The sequence below is a fragment of the Monodelphis domestica genome, chromosome 4, assembly GCF_027887165.1.
Source record: "Monodelphis domestica isolate mMonDom1 chromosome 4, mMonDom1.pri, whole genome shotgun sequence".
Lineage (NCBI taxonomy): Eukaryota > Metazoa > Chordata > Mammalia > Didelphimorphia > Didelphidae > Monodelphis > Monodelphis domestica.
The window spans coordinates 111,168,332-111,187,058 of NC_077230.1; the positions used below are offsets into that span (position 1 = coordinate 111,168,332).

The 18,727-nt window shown below is 37.7% G+C and overlaps 1 protein-coding gene across 1 annotated transcript in view; it reads left to right on the forward strand.

Annotated features, from left to right (window-relative positions):
* ERCC3 (ERCC excision repair 3, TFIIH core complex helicase subunit) overlaps positions 1-17,807 on the forward strand; it is a 53,085-nt gene extending 35,278 nt beyond the window's left edge. Inside the window, exons 11-15 of the mRNA XM_001366457.4 lie at positions 4,743-4,839; positions 5,829-5,946; positions 8,061-8,179; positions 16,440-16,592; positions 17,309-17,807. Coding sequence (XP_001366494.1) covers positions 4,743-4,839; positions 5,829-5,946; positions 8,061-8,179; positions 16,440-16,592; positions 17,309-17,443 — 622 coding nt within the window. The 3' untranslated portion in view covers positions 17,444-17,807. The remainder of the gene's footprint in view (positions 1-4,742; positions 4,840-5,828; positions 5,947-8,060; positions 8,180-16,439; positions 16,593-17,308) is intronic.
* Positions 17,808-18,727: the final 920 nt, after the last annotated feature.

Below are 18,727 nucleotides of genomic sequence, written 5' to 3' on the forward strand. Positions count from 1 at the left end.
TAGAACCAACAGAAGGTAAGGTTTAAAAAAAATGCTTTGAAAACAGTGCCGATGATGCTCATATAGCTTGTCTAGCCATCATAGAATCATAGGATTTAAATGTGGAAGAGTTCTTAGATATCACATTATCCAGTTCCCTCATTTTACAGATGAAGAGACTCTCCCAGAGAAAAGTGACTTATTCAGGGTTAAACTGCCAGTAAGTAGCAAAGCACAGAATTCAGACTCGGGTATTCCTCTCTTACAAAGTCCAGTGTTCTTCATATTATACCACTAATTATGGCATGCCACTGCTAGGTTTGTACTCCAAAGAGATAATAAGGAAAAAGACTTGTACAAGAATATTCATAGCAGCACTCTTTGTGGTGGCAAAAAATTGGAAAATGAGGGGATGCCCATCAATTGGGGAATGGCTGAACAAATTGTGGTATATGTTGGTGATGGAATATTATTGTGCTAAAAGGAATAATGAACTGAAGGAATTCCATGTGAACTGGAACGACCTCCAGGAATTGATGCAGAGTGAGAGGAGCAGAACCAGGAGAACATTGTACACAGAGACTGATACACTGTGGCACAATTGAATGTAACAGACTTTTCTACTAGCAGCAACGCAATGATCCAGGACAATCCAGAGGAACTTATGAGAAAGAATGTTTTCTACATCCAGAGAAAGAACTGTGGGAGTAGAAATGCAAAAGAAAAACATGATCAATCACATAGTTTGATGGGGATATGATTGGGGTTTTGATGTTAAAAGATCGCTCTTCTGCAGATATGAATAACATGGAAATAGGTTTTGAACAAAGATACATGTATAACCCAGTGGTACTGCTTGTCAGCTCCAGGAGAAGGGGGGGAGGGGAGAATCATGAATCCTATAAACATAGAAGAAAAACATTTTCTTGATCACATGGTCTGATGGGGATATGATTGGGAATGTAGACTCTAAATGATTCCCCTAGTGCAAATATTAATAATATGGAAATAGGTGTTGATCAATGACACATGTAAAACCCAGTGAAATTGCTCGTTGGCTACGAGAGTGGGGAGGGAGGAGGTGAGGGAAAGAACATAAATGATGTAACCATGGGAAAATATTCTAAAGAAAAAAAATAATTATGGCAGACGAATATATGAAAAGTATTTACTTTGGACAATGGAGTGGTTAAAGAAAAATAATAGTGCCAAGAGTACAGTAGAGCACTGTCTTGTTCAAGACTGGTAGGAGGGGTTATAAAAGATCTTCAGTGTTGGCAATAATGGTAAGCAGATGTTACTAATCCATTTTACAGTTCCTCATTGAAATTAGGACAGGTGTCGGTTTATGATAGTGATAGAATACAACTGCTATAAGAAATGGCAAGCAGGATGATTTCAGAAAAATCTAGAAAGACTTATCATGAACTGATACAAAATGAAGCAAGCAAAACCAAAAAACATTGTACACATTGACAACAATATTTATTTCTCTATTATTTTTTATTTTATTTTTATAAAGATATTTTATTCTTACCAATTACATGTTATAATAAATTTGCACGTAAGTTTTTCAAAGTTATATGATCCAAATTGTCTCCTAACCCTTCCCCATCCTGGAGCTGGCAAGCAATTTGATCTGGATTATCCATGTATTATCTGCAAAACATATTTCCATTTTGTTTTTTGTAAGAGAATAATCATATAAAACCAAAATCCAAGTAAACTAGAGTGAAAATTTTTATGCTTTGATCTGCATTCTGACTCCAACAATTCTTTCTCTGGAGATGATTAGCATTCTTTTTCATTGTCAGAATTGTCCTCAAATCCTTGTATTACTCAGAGTAGCTAAGTCTATCACAGTTGATCATTCCACAATATCATTGTTACTATGCACAATGTTTTCCTGGTTCTAATGGCAGTATTTCTTTTATTTTTAAATTTTTTTATTTTTTTTTCTCCTTTGAGATCTCTTCCACAAAATGACTAGTATAAAAAAATGTTTTTCATGATTACACATGTAAAATCTGTATCAAATTATTTACTTAGTATCTCAGGGAGAGAGTGAGAGGGTCAGAAAAAGGGAGGGGGGGTTGCAGCTGGGTGTCTCAGTGGATTGAGAGCCAGACCTAGAGTCAGGAGGTCCTAGGTTCAAATCTGGATTCAGACACTTCTTGGCTATGTGACCCTGGGCAAGTCATTTAACCCCCATTAGCTAGCCCTTCACACTTTTCTGCCTAGGAACCAATATACAGTATTGTTTCTGAGACAGAAGGTGAGGGTTATTTTTTTTAAGGGGGAAAGAATTTAGTACTTTAAAAAAATGTTTTAAATTATTTTTTCATGTAATAGAGGAAAAAGTACAATACCATTTTTTTTAAAAGGATTTGGGGCAGGGGAAAGAGCAAGGTTGAATCTGACCTCCATTCTCACACTCCACACCCTCTCTACCAACCTACAGGAGGCTAGAAGATCGAGCAAGCAAAAGCTTAACTTGATATTTGTATAAACTAAATTGAAAGGGGGAAAGCAACTGCTTGTAAACCTAGGTAGCACCAATCTTAGCAAAAGATGAAACTTCTCTCCTGACTTAGTTCCTAGAGATTGTCACCCATAGGAGATACTTGAGGAGCACAAAGGTCCTTGCTGAAATATTCATGGGAGGGCTATCTCACCTGGAGGCCAGAGAAATCAGGAGACAGAGAAGGGAGTGTGGTTCCTGGCTGCCAATTAGTGATAACTTCTTAGGGAGCTGGACAGGTTTGTGCCTAACTACAGAAAAGCCATGGTGGATTCAGAAGGCAAGAAAAGAATGTAGGCATGCTGAGTTTAAGATGTCTAGGGGGCAGCTGGGTGTCTTAGTGGCTTGAGAGCCAGACCTAGAAATGGGAGCTTCTAGGTTCAAATCTGGCCTCAGACACTTCCTAGCTCTGTAACTCTGAGCAAGTCACTTAACAACCATTTTCCAGTCCTTACCACTCTTCTGCTTGGGATCCAATACATAGTATTGTTCTAAGATAGAAGGTAAGGGTTTATTTTTTTTTTAAGATGTCTAATAGACAATTGAAAATATGAAACTGGAGGGTGGGCAAGAGATTAGGTCTAGATAAGTACTAGATAAGTACATTTGAGAATCTTCCAGCCATTTGAAACCATAGGAGCTGATGAAATCACCAAAAGAAATCATATAAAGGAAGGAGAGGGTCCAACACATGTTTAGCAGGCATGCCTTACATGAAGATCTTGGAAAGGAGGCAGAAAGTGTAGTCAGAAAAGAACAGGTGCCATGAAAACCTAAAGAAGAGAATATCAAGGAGAAGAGGGTGATCAACAGTGTCAGAATGAGAACTGAGAAAATGCTATTGCATTTGGCAGTGAGATCTTTGGTGGCCTTTGATAAATCACAACCCTCTTTCCTAGCCCTTCCAAAGCTCTTTGGCCTTGGAACCAATAACAGTATTGATTCCAAGAAGGTAAGAGTTTTTAAAAAAAAGGATCATTAGTTAACCTTTGAAAGAGTAGTTTTAGTTGAATTATGAGATCATAAGCCATTCCTCAGAGAGTTAAGAACAGAGTGAATAAAGAGAAGTAGAGGTATTTGTTGTGAATGACCTAAGAAATTAGCCTCAAAAGAATGTGCATGTGTGTGTGTGTGTGTGTGTGTGTGTGTATGTGTGTGTGTGTGTGTGTATGACAATATCTTTCAGGGATGGATGGATTTTTAAGGAGGATGGTAGGTAAGAAATGAGCATATTTGTGGTCAGAAAGGAATCATTTAGTAGATAGGGGAAGCTTGAAGAGAAGTTAGAAAGTAGGGATGATAAAGAAGGAATGATATAGGGATCAGCATTCTTGAGATGAGAGGCTAAAATGCACACTTGTATATTACAAGGTTTGCCTTGGCAAGAATGAGGGCACCTCGTTATGTGACATGGGGTGAAGGAGGAGATGGAGGTGGAAAGCATTTGTGCGATATGAGATCAGGAACATAGAAGAAGAGGTTCAAACAAACATCCTCATTATTTTTCAGTGGAATATGAAAGACAATTCTTAGCTGAGAGATGGGAGAGGAAGAACCAAGGAAAATTTAAGGAAGGCAGAAAAAGTTTGGAAAAGCTCCAGGGTGGCTGTTGGGATAAGGAGTTAATTAGGGATGTGTAAAAGGATTACTTTGTCACAGTGAGGGCCTGATTGAGATTAAGTATCATAAAGTTGCAGTGAGTTCAGTTAGCATAGCTTTGCCATACAGGAATAATCCCTAAAAATCCCTGACTTTGGAGTCAGGAAGACTTGGATCCTCCAACATATACTAACACTATGATCGTGGGGCAAGTCTCTTAACCTCTCATTGTCTTCATGCAGCTCCTTAAGACTAAATTACAGAAGAGATGCTTATCTACTTATAAGGAGGTAATTTCCCCACAATAATGAAGTCACAGATCTGAAGATTTTAAAAAATTTTATATTTTACTAAATTTTTTCAATTACATGTAGAAACAATTTTTGACAATTGTTTTCTGACATTTTGTGATTTACATTCCCTCAGTCCAGTAGAGGTTATACCAGTGCTTTTATGGAATACATTTTTCAATATTCCCCACATTATGACTTAAGACACATATCACATACTATAAACTCATGCAGGGAATAAAAGTGAAGGATCACATGCTTGTGCCAGGTTTTTAAGATATCAGGGGGCCTTCTATAAGCTGGACCTTAACAAGTCATTCCTAGTCTTCTAACTGAGCTGCATTCTTTTCTAGACCCTATATCTATGGTCCTACATCACAAGGGGAAAGGATGCAGATTCTACAGAATTTCAAGCATAATCCAAAGATCAACACTATCTTCATATCCAAAGTAAGTAAGGCCTCCTTCAAGGTGATGTTGCTTTAACAGGAAGAAGGCAGTTGGGTGAACATACAGATCATAATTATGACTTCCTCTGGTTGAATGGATAACTCTTGGCTAGTTTGTCCTTAATTTTTACTTGCCATTCTTTGTGCTGACAGAACAGCAAAATAGTGGATTGCTAGCCCTAAAGTTATTTCTTTGATTTGAATGTATCAGGATTTGAGGGACCACAGTTTAACCTTCTTAATTATGTTTTGCTCATTGTAATACTACAAATGAGTTTGCATTCTTAGAGTTTACAATAAAGTTTGCCAAGAAGGGATTCTATTTGGGAGCTTTCAGGGATTTAAAAAAGCCTGAGGATATTCCACAAGTGGGTTTTTATTGACTTGATTATTCAAGAATGTCAACGCACTTACTAATCCAAGTATCAGAAGAATATTAATGCCATTTGATGATGTTCTCTTACATTGACCAAGACATTACTTACAGAATTTGGGATACAGGAATTCTCATATATATTTCGTTTCATATTTTTCATACATATTTTTTAATTTTATAATTATCTTTTGTATTTATAGTACCTTCATTTCCAAATAATATCCTTTTACTCTTCCCCCATCCAGCATGTCATCCCTTATAACAAAGCAAGAAGAGGGGAAAAAAATTCAGAAAAATCAGATGATATAGTAACCATATTTTTAATGGTGTGTGTGTATTATTCCATATTTTTAATGGTGTGTGTGTATTATTCCCCATTTATGCCCAGAAGAGAAGCAGTTTTCTTATCTCTTAACTGGAGCCATGCTTAGTCATTTTAATCACAAAGCATTCAGTTTCTTTTTTATTATAATTGTATGTGTGTTATTCTTGATTCTGCTTATTTCACTCTGCATCATTTTTAAAGTATAGATCTGTTCTTTATATCTTTTCATTGTTTATTCAAAACCTGGTTCTTGCCTAGTCCAAACTCAGTACATACTTCAATTTTGCAGGTAGGAGACACTTCATTTGATCTTCCTGAAGCAAATGTTCTAATTCAGATATCTTCTCATGGTGGCTCCCGAAGACAAGAGGCACAAAGGTTGGGGCGGGTGCTTCGAGCCAAGAAAGGTAATCTAGTTTTATCTAAGATCCCTATGTTCTGAAATGTGTCTTGAAAGATACCACCTATAGAATTCTTCTACTGTTCAGGCTGTTTGTTGAATAAAATAGAGGTCAGGGGAAATTTGAACTTAGTAATCAAAATCTTTGATCCAAAAATAAAATAGTTCCCCTTAGTTTCCAAGGGCAACATCCACAACCCATGGGGTGTTTACTAGAATTTTCTGATGTTACCCAAAGATTCTGAGTTAAATGGAAAAGTTTAACCATGAAACATTTTTATTTGGACACTAATCCAATCATTCACATTGAATTAGAAACTGATGGATGTTTGCCAGGGGAATGCTCCTTTGGAATTCATTGAGGATACCAGAAGCCAAATCTACTGACCCTGAGGACTAAGGATGTCTTCATACAAAAAAGACCTGATGGGGAAAGATTTGAAGCTAAAGTTATTTCTGGGGCAGCAAGAAAAGAAAAACAAGCTTAAAAACTCTGAGACACAAGAGGTAGCATGAAAAATGGAAGCCGGATCAAAAATGAAAAGAGGGAATGCACCACCAATGAAAATGAAATTAAAGCAATTATTAGAAGCCATTTTGCCCACTTATATGCCAACAAATCTTACAATTTAAGTAAAATAGATGAATATTTACAAAAATATAAATTGCCCAAATTAACAGAAAAGGAAATAGGATTCTTAAATAATCCTCTTAGAAAAAAAAAATTGAAGAATCCATAAATGAGCTCCCTGTAGAAAAAGAAATCCCCAGGACCAGATAGATTCAGGAGTGAATTCTACCAAACCTTTAAAGAACAATTCATTCAAATATTATATAAATTACTGGAAAACAAACAAAGGTAGAATGGGATCTAATTCCTTTTGTGACACAAATATGATGCCAATACCTAAACCAGGAAGAGTAAAAACAGAGGGAAAAAATTATAGGTCAGTTTCTCTAATGAATATTGTTGCAAAAATTTTAAGTAAAATACTAGCAAGGAGACTACAGCAATATATCACAAGGATCATTCAATGTGACCAAGTGGATTTTATTCCAGAAAAGCAGTAATAGGAAAACTATCAGCAAAAATTGAAACCAAACTCTTGACTTTGAATCATAAACTAGAGGGGATGCGGGCAGAACCACATTTGTAAAAATCAAAATGGAAAGACGTAATCATATTCTACAGCCAGCATCCTTGCTAGCTGGGATTTGCTATTTCCAGCAAGGACACCAAGGACTTGGTGAATTGTGGATTAGAGGAAACTGGTTTTTTGGAGAAGGGGTTGCAAGGGAGGTAAGCACTTCAACACTTCAGAGACAATGTTAGATAAGGAAGCCTGAAGGAACATAAAATGGATAGCTCCCTTCCCACCTGTCAATTCTGTATTATTTAAAGCAGAATCCTGAGTTGTGAACTTTTTTTAAAAAATATTTTTTTGATGTCCATTTTGTTGTCCCATGTATTTTATGCATTAAAAAACAATATTCTGAAAAGGCTTCACTAGACCACCAGAGGGGTCTGTGACACATGCAAAAAAAAAGGTTAAGAAGCTTTTTTTTTTCTTTTTAAACCCTTACCTTCCATCTTAGAATCAATACTGTGTATTGGTTCCAAGGCAAAAGAGTGGTAAGGGCTAGGCAATAGGGGTTAAGTGACTTGCCCAGGGTCACGACACAGCTAAGAAGTGGCTGAAGCCACATTTGAACTCAGAACCTCTCACTGAGCCACCTAGGTGCCCCCTTAAGAAGCTTTTAATAGGGACCTAAACATTAACTCTTAAAAGTTTTGAAGGGAATTGAACTGCTTTGTTTCTATGTCCCAGTGAATTCTATTGGATAGGATCCCTCTAGAATAGGAGTGAGGTGATTAGGAAAAGAAGAATCCTTCTTTATTGTCCTTTGCTTTTGGCTGACCTCCTGTACAGTTGGGATGGAAGATATCACAATAGTTTTCCTTCAGATATTTGATCATTATTCAGTCTAGTACAAACTGTATAGTCTTCCTGAAGTGAATACATGTTGGTCAGGCAATCTACCTTCCATTCAAGCTTCCAACTCAATAGGAAATCTCACTGTTTTTTCACAAACTAATATCTGCTGTCTCATGTCTCCTAGGAATGGTTGCAGAGGAGTATAATGCCTTCTTCTATTCGTTGGTATCCCAAGATACACAGGAAATGGCATATTCAACCAAACGGCAGCGGTTCCTGGTAGATCAAGGTTACAGCTTCAAGGTAAGTTGCACTGGATTCCTTTTCCCATTAGGACAAGTGCTGGAAGGAAGGTTTCAGCCTCAGAGGGAAGTGGTGACCACTGTTGATACTTACTTGAGAAAAACTTTAGGCATAAAGAATCACTAGGTAGTTAAAAATCTTATGTAAGTCCTTTGTCTCTGGATGAATTGTTGGTTAACTAATTAGGAAGGTACTCAATTGAGGGCTTGACGAATGGGCTTTAGTGCCTTTCCAAACCAGTAACTAGAGGACACAGGCGAATTTCTTGGTGGAATGGAAAGGGAATGTTGGAAGAAGAAAATAAGTGGCCAATTGGAAAATGAGCTAAATATGTTGAAACTTGGGATGCTTTGGAGGTTCTGACAAGATTCTGAATCAAATTTTGGGGTTAGAATAGAGGTAAGGGCACATACAGGAAAAGAAAAAAGAGAAAATTCAAGTAAAATATCCATAAAAGCCTTCTAATTGTCAAAAATAAACGAGCATGTCTTAGTCTTTCATTCATGGCTTTCATTCATGTACAGCACTCCTTACTCTTCATCAGAGTACCCTGTAATACTGGGTAACTGGCTAATTTTGTAGATAGAGCACTGGAATTAAAATCGGGAAGACTCATCTTCATGAGTTTGAATCCAGTCTCATTAGCTGTGTGACTCTGGGTAAGTCACTTAATTAACCCTGATTTCCTTATCTATAAAATGAGCTAAAGAAGGAAATGACAAACCACTCCATTGTCTTTGCCAAGAAAAACTCAAATAGGGTCATGAAGAGTCAGGTGTGACTGAAACAACTCACCAACAAGTTGGTAATACTAATCCTTCTTTAGTTTGCCATAGTTAGGAAATAGGAGGTTGAGAGGGTCATTTAAGGCACATTATTAATTGCTTAGCGCAGATTAGGTGGCACAGTAGATAAAGGACTGGGCCTTTAGTCAGGAAGACTCATTTTCCTGAGTTCAAATCTGATGTCAGACACTTACTCAATGTGTGACTATGGAGAGGTTACTTTACTCTTTTGCCTCAGTTTCCTCATCTATAAAATGAATTGGAAAAGGAAATGACAGTCCACTCTATTATCTTTGCCAAGAAAACTCCAAGTGGGGTCACGAAAAGCCCAACATAACAGGAAAATGACTTGAACAACCACAATAAATTTGACCACTTTAAAGATTTTACAAGGATAGGTTATTGTGGCTTGATTCATCTTATGCCATGGCTTTTCTTTTTAGGTTACTTACTATGCCTAGCAAGTCAATGGCAGAATTTAGTATCCTAAATGACTTATGTGGGGAAGGAATGAGCAGCAGAGCTGGTTTTGGGGGGCACACATTAGAAGGTTAGCTGCCTCTTTCCATCCAACCACTGTATCACAAATCTGTTAAAACTCTAATCCTAAATAATTTATCTTTAGAAAGGATAAGATTCACTTTCCACTAATATTGAGCAGTTTTTATCTTAAGAGAAAGGTACGGAATTTTTTTGTTTTTTAATTTTCATTTCCAGGTACAATTAGAAGGATTAGACTAGAAATTGATCCTGCCACGGAATTTTCTTTTTTAATTTTAAGTGTTTTGTTTGAGGAAAAACAAGGCATCCAGTGTCATTGAATTACAGAATATGTAGAGAGGTGTAAGTTTTTAAAAAGAGGGTACAGATGATGAAGGGCTTTGAATGCCAAAGGATTTTTTTTAAACCCTTACTTTCCGTCTTGGAATCAATACTGTGTATTGGTTCTACAGGCAGAAGAGTGGTAAGAGCTAGGCAATGGAGGTTAAGTGACTTGCCCAGGGTCACACAGCTAGGAAATGTCTGAGGCCAGATTTGAACCTAGGACCTCCCATCCCTAGACTTGGTTCTCAATCCACTGGACTACCCAGCTGCCCCAGCCAAAGGATTTTATATTTGATCCAGGGTGTGATAGGTAGTCACTGGTGTATGTGTGTGTTGTGGGGGGTGGGGGGAATATTCTTTAGGAATACATGAATTTAAGGAAAGGCCTTTCACCATCCTGGTTACCCTTCTGTAGATACTCTTGGGCTCTTTAATGTCCTTCCTAAACAGTGTCACACACACACACACACACACACACACACACACACACACACACACACACACACAGTCTTCAAATGTGATCGGACCAGAACAGAATACAGTGGGACCTCCTTATTCCTGGAAGCTATAGTTTATCTTAATGCAGCACAAGATTGCTTTACACATTGTGGCAGTTTTGGTAGCTGCCATGGCATTACTGACTCATATTGAGACTTGAAGTCTCCTTAACTCTCCAGATCTCTTTTTCTACACACTACTCTCTACCATGATTTTCCTATTCTGTATTTGTAGAATTAAATTTTTTAAACTCATATAAGGCTCTATTTGTCTCTATCGGATTTCACGTTATTGAATTAGCCCCAATGTTCTAGCCTATCAGAAATCTTTTGGGATCCCAACTTTATTATCCAAAGCATTAGCTATTTTACCTAACGTTGTGCCATCTGCAAATTCAATGTCATCTAATGCCTTTATCCACATAATTGATAAAAATTTTAAAACAGCACAGAGTTGACCACAGATTTATGGGGCATTCCATTGGAGACACCCTGCCAAATTGAAATCAAACTATTATTGACTAAGACAGCCAATTTAAAATCCACTTAATTTTATTATAGTCTAATTTGCATCTCTCCATGTTTCCACAAGAAAAGTACAAGTTCTTCTATCAAATACTTTGATAAAATCTAGATAAAAATATTGTAAGGACTTTTTAATTTTGTCTTTGCCAGCACCTAATATTATTCTCTGCATCTAGATGTTTAATAAAAGTCTATTGGATTGTTGCCCAAATCACACAGCTAGTAAATGAGAGAGCTAAGACATGAAACCCAAGTCTTCCATGGTCAGGGCTCTTTCTACTTCCCCACTGCATCCTTCCAATAAATATCAAGGTTGATTCTAAGAGCTGGAGCAGTAAAACCATTTTCATTGATAGCTAATAACAGTGCCTAGATTTTTTATGTTTAACCCTGATACTTGGTGGCTAATGACTATGCAGATGTAATTTTATAACTCAGAGAACTGATTTTGATAACGATCTCCATTGCAGTGGTGAATAATTTTTGTAAGCATACTTCATCAATGTGATGTCTTCTAAGGATTTTTTTTTTTTAAACCCTTACCTTCCGTCTTGGAGTCAATACTGTGTATTGGCTCCAAGGCAGAAGAGTGGTAAGGGCTAGGCAATGGGGGTCAAGTGACTTGCCCAGGGTCACACAGCTGGGAAGTGGCTGAGGTCAGATTTGAACCTAGGACCTCCTGTCTCTAGGCCTAGCTCTCAATCCACTGAGCTACCCAGCTGCCCCTGTCTTCCAAGGAATCTTGAATGATCTTGATATATAGATGGGTGACCCCAGATAAGTTTTTTTTGTAATTAATAAGTAATAGGAATAATGGAATCTCATGTTCTCTACCTCTTTAAATTAAATACAAGATGGTAAAGAAGTGATCCATTATTAAATGACTTTTTAAAAATTGCTTATTTCTCATAACAAAGTTCATTTGGAAGAACAAAAGATCAAGGATATCCAGGGAAATAATGAAAAAAAACACATATGATGGGGGCCTTGCAGTCCCTGACCTTAAACTATATTACAAAGCAGCAGTCATCAAAACAATTTGGTACTGGCTAAGAAACAGAAAGGAAGATCAGTGGAATAGACTGGGGGAAAGCGACCTCAGCAAGACAGTATACGATAAACCCAAAGATCCCAGCTTTTGGGACAAAAATCCACTATTCGATAAAAACTGCTGGGAAAATTGGAAGACAGTGTGGGAGAGACTAGGAATAGATCAACACCTCACACCCTACACCAAGATAAATTCAAAATGGGTGAGTGACTTAAACATAAAGAAGGAAACCATAAGTAAATTGGGTAAACACAGAATAGTATACATGTCAGACCTTTGGGAGGGGAAAGGCTTTAAAACCAAGCAAGACATAGAAAGAATCACAAAATGTAAAATAAATAATTTTGACTACATCAAACTAAAAAGCTTTTGTACAAACAAAACCAATGTAACTAAAATCAGAAGGGAAACTACAAATTGGGAAAAAATCTTCATAGAAACCTCTGACAAAGGTTTAATTACTCATATTTATAAAGAGCTAAATCAATTGTACAAAAAATCAAGCCATTCTCCAATTGATAAATGGGCAAGGGACATGGATAGGCAGTTCTCAGATAAAGAAATCAAAACTATTAATAAGCACATGAAGAAGTATTCTAAATCTCTTATAATCAGAGAGATGCAAATCAAAACAACTCTGAGGTATCACCTCACACCTAGCAGATTGGCTAACATAACAGCAAAGGAAAGTAATGAATGCTGGAGGGGATGTGGCAAAGTGGGGACATTAATTCATTGCTGGTGGAGTTGTAAACTGATCCAACCATTCTGGAGGGCAATTTGGAACTATGCCCAAAGGGCGACAAAAGAATATCTACCCTTTGATCCAGCCATAGCACTGCTGGGTCTGTACCCCAAAGAGATAATGGACACAAAGACTTGTACAAAAATATTCATAGCTGCGCTCTTTGTGGTGGCCAAAAACTGGAAAACGAGGGGATGCCCATCAATTGGGGAATGGCTGAGCAAATTGTGGTATATGTTGGTGATGGAATACTATTGTGCTAAAAGGAATAATAAAGTGGAGGAGTTCCATGGAGACTGGAACAACCTCCAGGAAGTGATGCAGAGCAAGAGGAGCAGAACCAGGAGAACATTGTACACAGAGACTAATACACTGTGGTATAATCGAACGTAATGGACTTCTCCATTAGTGGCGGTGTAATGTCCCTGAGCAATTTGCAGGGATCTAGGAGAAAAAAACACTATTCATAAGCAAAGGATAAACTATGGGAGTGGAAACACCGAGGAAAAGCAACTGCCTGAATACAGCAGTTGAGGGGACATGACAGAGGAGAGACTCTAAGTGAACACTCTGATGCAAATATTATCAACATAGTAATGGGTTCAAATCAAGAAAACATGTAATGCCCAGTGGATTTACGCGTCGGCTATGGGGGGTTGGGGGGAGGAAAAGAAAATGATCTATGTCTTTAATGAATAATGCTTGGAAATGATCAAATAAAATATAATTTAAAAAAATTGCTTATTTCTTCCGAATGCCCTCATTGAGGATGTTATGTGTATATAGATGACTTTTGAAAAATTATTGTATAGAAAGGAAAATAGTCTTAATAGGTCAGTAATTACTAATGTTTTCCTGATAACCCCTTTTCAATATTAATATGGCCCCAGATTTTTTCCATGTTTTTTTAATATCTTCCCTTCCTCCAGATACTTTGTATATAAATCCCTTTACACTTCTTTCACCTCCAGCAAGAATCTTCTCTTATATTTGGTCCAGTCTAACTGCTTTTCATGTCTTTGTACTCTTTATAGTTTTCTCCTATTCTGTAAGTTTCCACAGTACTGTAATGTTAGGATCCCTTTCAAGTGTCAGTAGTTCTATTATCCATTATTCGGGATCCACATTGAAAAGGGTTTTGCAAATCTTGTGTATTTTTCTTCTGTTCATTGTCTTCCCATTTTAATATTTGAATGTTCTTGGACTGATTTTGTTTTATTAGGTATCTTGAAAAACTTTCTTTAAACTAGTTTAACCTTTCACCCTTTCACTCTGCTTTATTATACAATATTGCCCATAATTATTCCTCTTTATTCTTTGTAAGATTTTACTGATGAGTTTATATTCTAACTTGGCACACTTTGGCCAAGTATGAGACTTGCTAACAAAGCATTTTCTCTTTTGATCTTTTGTGGCAACTAATTTACATTGGTTAAGTTTCAGGATAAAATTCTTCTGATCAGTGTTGATATAATTTCTGGTGTCCACTTCCCATTTTTTATTTTCAATAACTTGTTTAATGAAAGATTGCTTAGTTAAGTAGTTTTAAATGTGCAGCATAATCTTTCATTTTACAAATCCTGATCATATTTCTTATACTCATTAAAACTCTACACAACTGATTCAAGGATAAACTGCCACCACAGTAACAAGTTTTTTCCTGTTTATTGAAATGTAGAAGTTTGTTCTTTGGTGTTCATACCTACTGATTCATCTCAGAGTAGGTTTTTGTGATGGAAGGAAGTATGAGGCTTCATATATTCATATGTTATTTTATTTGAATAATAATTAACAAGCAGAGGGGAAGAACTAAGTGATTCCTTAGAAGAACAAAATAGAAAATATAACACAAAAAAGAGGAAGGGAACAAGAATAAGCATTTATATAGCATCTACTGTGGGCCAAACATGATGTTGACATTATAAATATTATCTTATTTGATAAGAAGGTACCATCACCTTAACTCAAAGGAGTGTATGAACATTTGGGATTATTGTTCTTTTTCTTATTCAATCTCTGCCACTTCCAACTTCTGGGTCCTATGTGTAAAAGTAAGTGGGTTATACTAAAAGACCCCAAAGGTGTCTTATAGTGTGAATTTCAAAACTACTCAACCCTGTTCAAACCATTCTTTAGAAGATAGGATTTAGCTATTTCCTGATCAATAACAATAGAGATACTTGGAATAACAGAATCAGATCTTGGAAACTACAATCTCCACCCTACTCAGTGTAACAAGATCAGGAAGGGCTGCAGCAAAACTCAAGATTTAATTATTTGAGAATATGGCCTTCAACAGACATGTGCAATGGGGACAGACCTCCGAGCGGTCCTGGGTTAAGCTAGAGCCACCATTGGCACAGGTGAGACACAGGAAGTGAGGTAGAGGACAGCTGAGGAGGGCTTCTTTCTTCCTGGGTGGAGGAGAGGTGGTTGTTGGAGCTGGTGCTTGGAGTGGAGGCCCTCAGACTGTTTCTCCATTTTGGTCACGTGAATGATAGGGACTGATCTCTTTTCTTTGCCTCGGCTATCCAGGGCCTAGGGCCTTTGGCCCAGCCTAAGCAGAGTGGGTATTTAAGCCCTATTCCCTTTTCTCCCTCTTTCTCTTTCCCTCTAATACTTTTCTTCTTCCTGTTTGTAATTAAAACACCATAAAAAGGTTGACTGCTGACTTGAGTTTTCATTTAGGAATTACATAGCTGAATTCCTTGGCGACCTTAAATTAATATATATCAGTCTTTTAAAGTGATTTCCATATCACAATAGCTCTTTATGATCTATGAATCTATCCCCAACAGAGATTGCTGCCCTGTTTACAGTGTGTCAGGAGAGTCATATTCATATGTTAAGAACTATGTTATCAGATGTTCTTTTCCCACACAGCCCACTTGCTATGAAACCAAGGTGCTGGATCTCTTAAGCAGCACATTATTTCATAGTGAACCAGAGAGGTTGTTGCAGTGAAAAGGCAGCTAATTAGTGAGAACTGGCAAATAAACAAAAATTAAAATATTATCCCATATAGAATTGTTGTAAGGGTTAAATTAGGAGTTTGACAAAATAGTGGAGTAGCTTTTAACCATTTTAGTTTTAATGAGAATATAATAAAAAGGAGGGAAATATAGGAAAGAGGTAGAGAAATAAATTGCCTAATACCTAACTAGCTATCCTATAACTGCCTATAGGGAAAAGTTCAGCTGATCCCCCTTCAGCTCAGCTCACCTGCAAGCAACCACCAATTAATCACCAACCCACACCACTAGCAATCAATCCACAACAACCAACTCCCAAATCAAAAAAGGTCCAAAAAGCCCTTCTCAGTACTCACGCTGGTCTTTTATGTGCCCCCCCCCCTTTTTTTAAACCCTTGCCTTCCATCTTAGAATCAATACTGTGTATTGGTTCCAAGGAAGAAGAGTGGTAAGGGCTAGGCAATGGGGGTTAATGGACTTGCCCAGGCTCACACAGCTGGGAAGTGTCTGAGGCCAGATTTGAACCTAGGACCTCTCATCTCTAGTCCTGGCTCTCAATCCACTGAGCTACCCAACTGCCCCCAATAGCTCCCTCTTATCTCACTTCCTGTCTCTCTGGTTTCTACTTCCTTTCACTGTGGGCTGATATAACTTTACACATCTTCTATGGTAAAAGGACCTCCAATTCACCAGTTAAATTAGAGAAAGGGATTAAGAATTCCTTTTTACATTCTTTTTTGTTGTTGTTACTCTTTTGGTTAAAATATGGTCAAAGTTGTTGGTGATTATTAAGCTCATAATAAAGAAAATATTTTAATGGCTACCAAAAGAGAACAAGTCTGCCATTTCCTCCTTTATAGGTAATTACAAAGCTTGCTGGTATGGAGGAAGAAGAATTGGCATTTTCATCTAAAGAGGAACAGCAGCAGCTTCTGCAGAAAGTCTTGGCAGCCACTGACTTGGATGCTGAGGAAGAGGTGGTAGCCGGAGAATTTGGCTCCAGATCCACTCAGGTGAGTTGGCAGAAAGCCAGACTTGACAATCATTCTTGTCATGTGGGTTTCAGGCTTCAATTTATGCAAAGAAGAAGGTTCTTAACATTTAATTCCAAAGAAGTAGATGTGATTTTCCCCAATGATTCTACTTGTTGAGTCTATAGAAGAAAATGTAAATAAGAGCTATGAGTTCATTAAATATCTTGGGCTGCAGTCCCAGCCTTGCCATTAACTAGTGTGTGGCCTTTGGGCAGGTCACTTGATCCTCAGTTTCTTCATCGGTCACATAAGGGTAATAAACCTTAGACTTTTTGCTGTTATAAGGTGATTAAGGGTCAACTACGATAATAGGGAAACATTCTTTGGATTGTAGTCTTTTCATGTGCTCTCCCCAGCTTTAGAAACCCAGGAAGACATCTCTGTCTTGCAAATTCATAGATATGAGGTATATTTGGGGGCACCCTTTGTATTAATTTATCTATTGATTACCTTTAAGGAATAACCCTGAGAAGTAGCCTACTAGTGAAGCCTGAATTTACATTTCTTGAGATGCTTTTGACTTCAGTTTTATACATATTTTCTGGAAGTTCTGGTTAAGATGGAAATGAAGAAGTCTTCTTTTGTCCCTGGGGAACTGGGAACGCTATACTTCATCTCCTACTTCCCTGCGTCATCTGTCCCCCATGCCTGTAGTACTCCCTGCCCCCTCACTTCTTTGCTTTCTACCCATTCAGGTGTCCCGTCGTTTTGGCTCAATGAGCTCCATGTCTGGTGCAGATGACACTGTTTATATGGAGTACCATACTTCTAGGAGCAAAGCATCTGTAAATAAGCATGTCCACCCACTTTTCAAACGCTTCAGAAAATGATGTCAATGCAAGCTACTTAGTTAAGAACTGTGTGTTTTGTTCAAGAACTTCCAAACCCTGAAGCATGAAGCTGAGCTTTGGATTTCCAAAGGAATGCATTTTTTGCTAGCATTGGTTAAAATGGTCCAAACTAAATAACCAATGCTAGCCACACTGAGGAAATGTTGTAAATGCAGCAAGCTTTTGGGTACAGCTTTCTGGCACTCCAAGCATAATAAAAGAAAATTATTTTTGTCTTTTCTAACCACTTTTCAAATTCAATTTGGAAAGAGGCTCTTGTGTGTAAAAATTTGTAATAGCAGTAAAATTTATATATATGAATGTTTTATTAAATGAACATTAAACATTTGTGAGAAAAGTTAAATGGCCTCTTTTCTTGTAAACTTCTATCAATTCCTTTATTCATGACTAGAGATTTGTCTCATTGGATGGGAACCTGGTGATTATTTCTATCCCTGTTTTGGATATCCACATCCATGGATTCTGATGGATAAGCCAAGATCATGGACCCTTCCCCCATTTCAAATACGGCCTTCCTAGCTGTGTGACCCTGGACAAGTCACTTAACCCCCATTGCCTAACCTTACCACTCTTCTGCCTTAGAACCAATATACAGTATTGATTCTAAGGTGGAAGGTAAGAGTTTTTAAAAAAGTAGCTTTTGTCCTATTCTGTGGCTACTGGCTGCACAAAGAGAGGGACCAATCAAATCTGTCTGTATGGTCAGAGACACAGCTCACACCATAGGTTATCATAGGTAATGAATTAACTGCATCATCTTCAAATACATGAAGGACCACATTTTTTCTCCAAATGTCAAGCTATAGCCCCTCTGGCTTGCATGTTTTTTCTTTAATCACATTTTCCCTTCTTGGCCTTCCTTCCCAAATTACTCTTGATGGGGAAAAGAAGCTGGGGGAGGGGAGAAGCAAAAGTAAGCTAGGAATGTAGCCCTGATCTAAGGAAACACTTTTGCTCTGATTCAGTTTGGGCCACAGCCTAAGTGGCCTTGGTATTTCTCTATATGTGTCTGTATTTTCATAGGAAACAGTGTGTGTGTGTGGTGTGTTTTTCACAGCTGTGTAAAGTAATACCCTGATGACCCCTGACCACTGGGGGTTTTTGGTTTGTTTCTCCCAGACCCCTTACAATTCTAGAGCAGCAGTTCCTTTTCATTATTGCAATTAAGCCTCAGTCTGAAGGCAGCTTCCTGGTAAAGCAAGCTGCCCAGCAGCCCACGATGGATCAGAAGACAATGGTGCCTCTTGTTCCAGTAAGACGTAG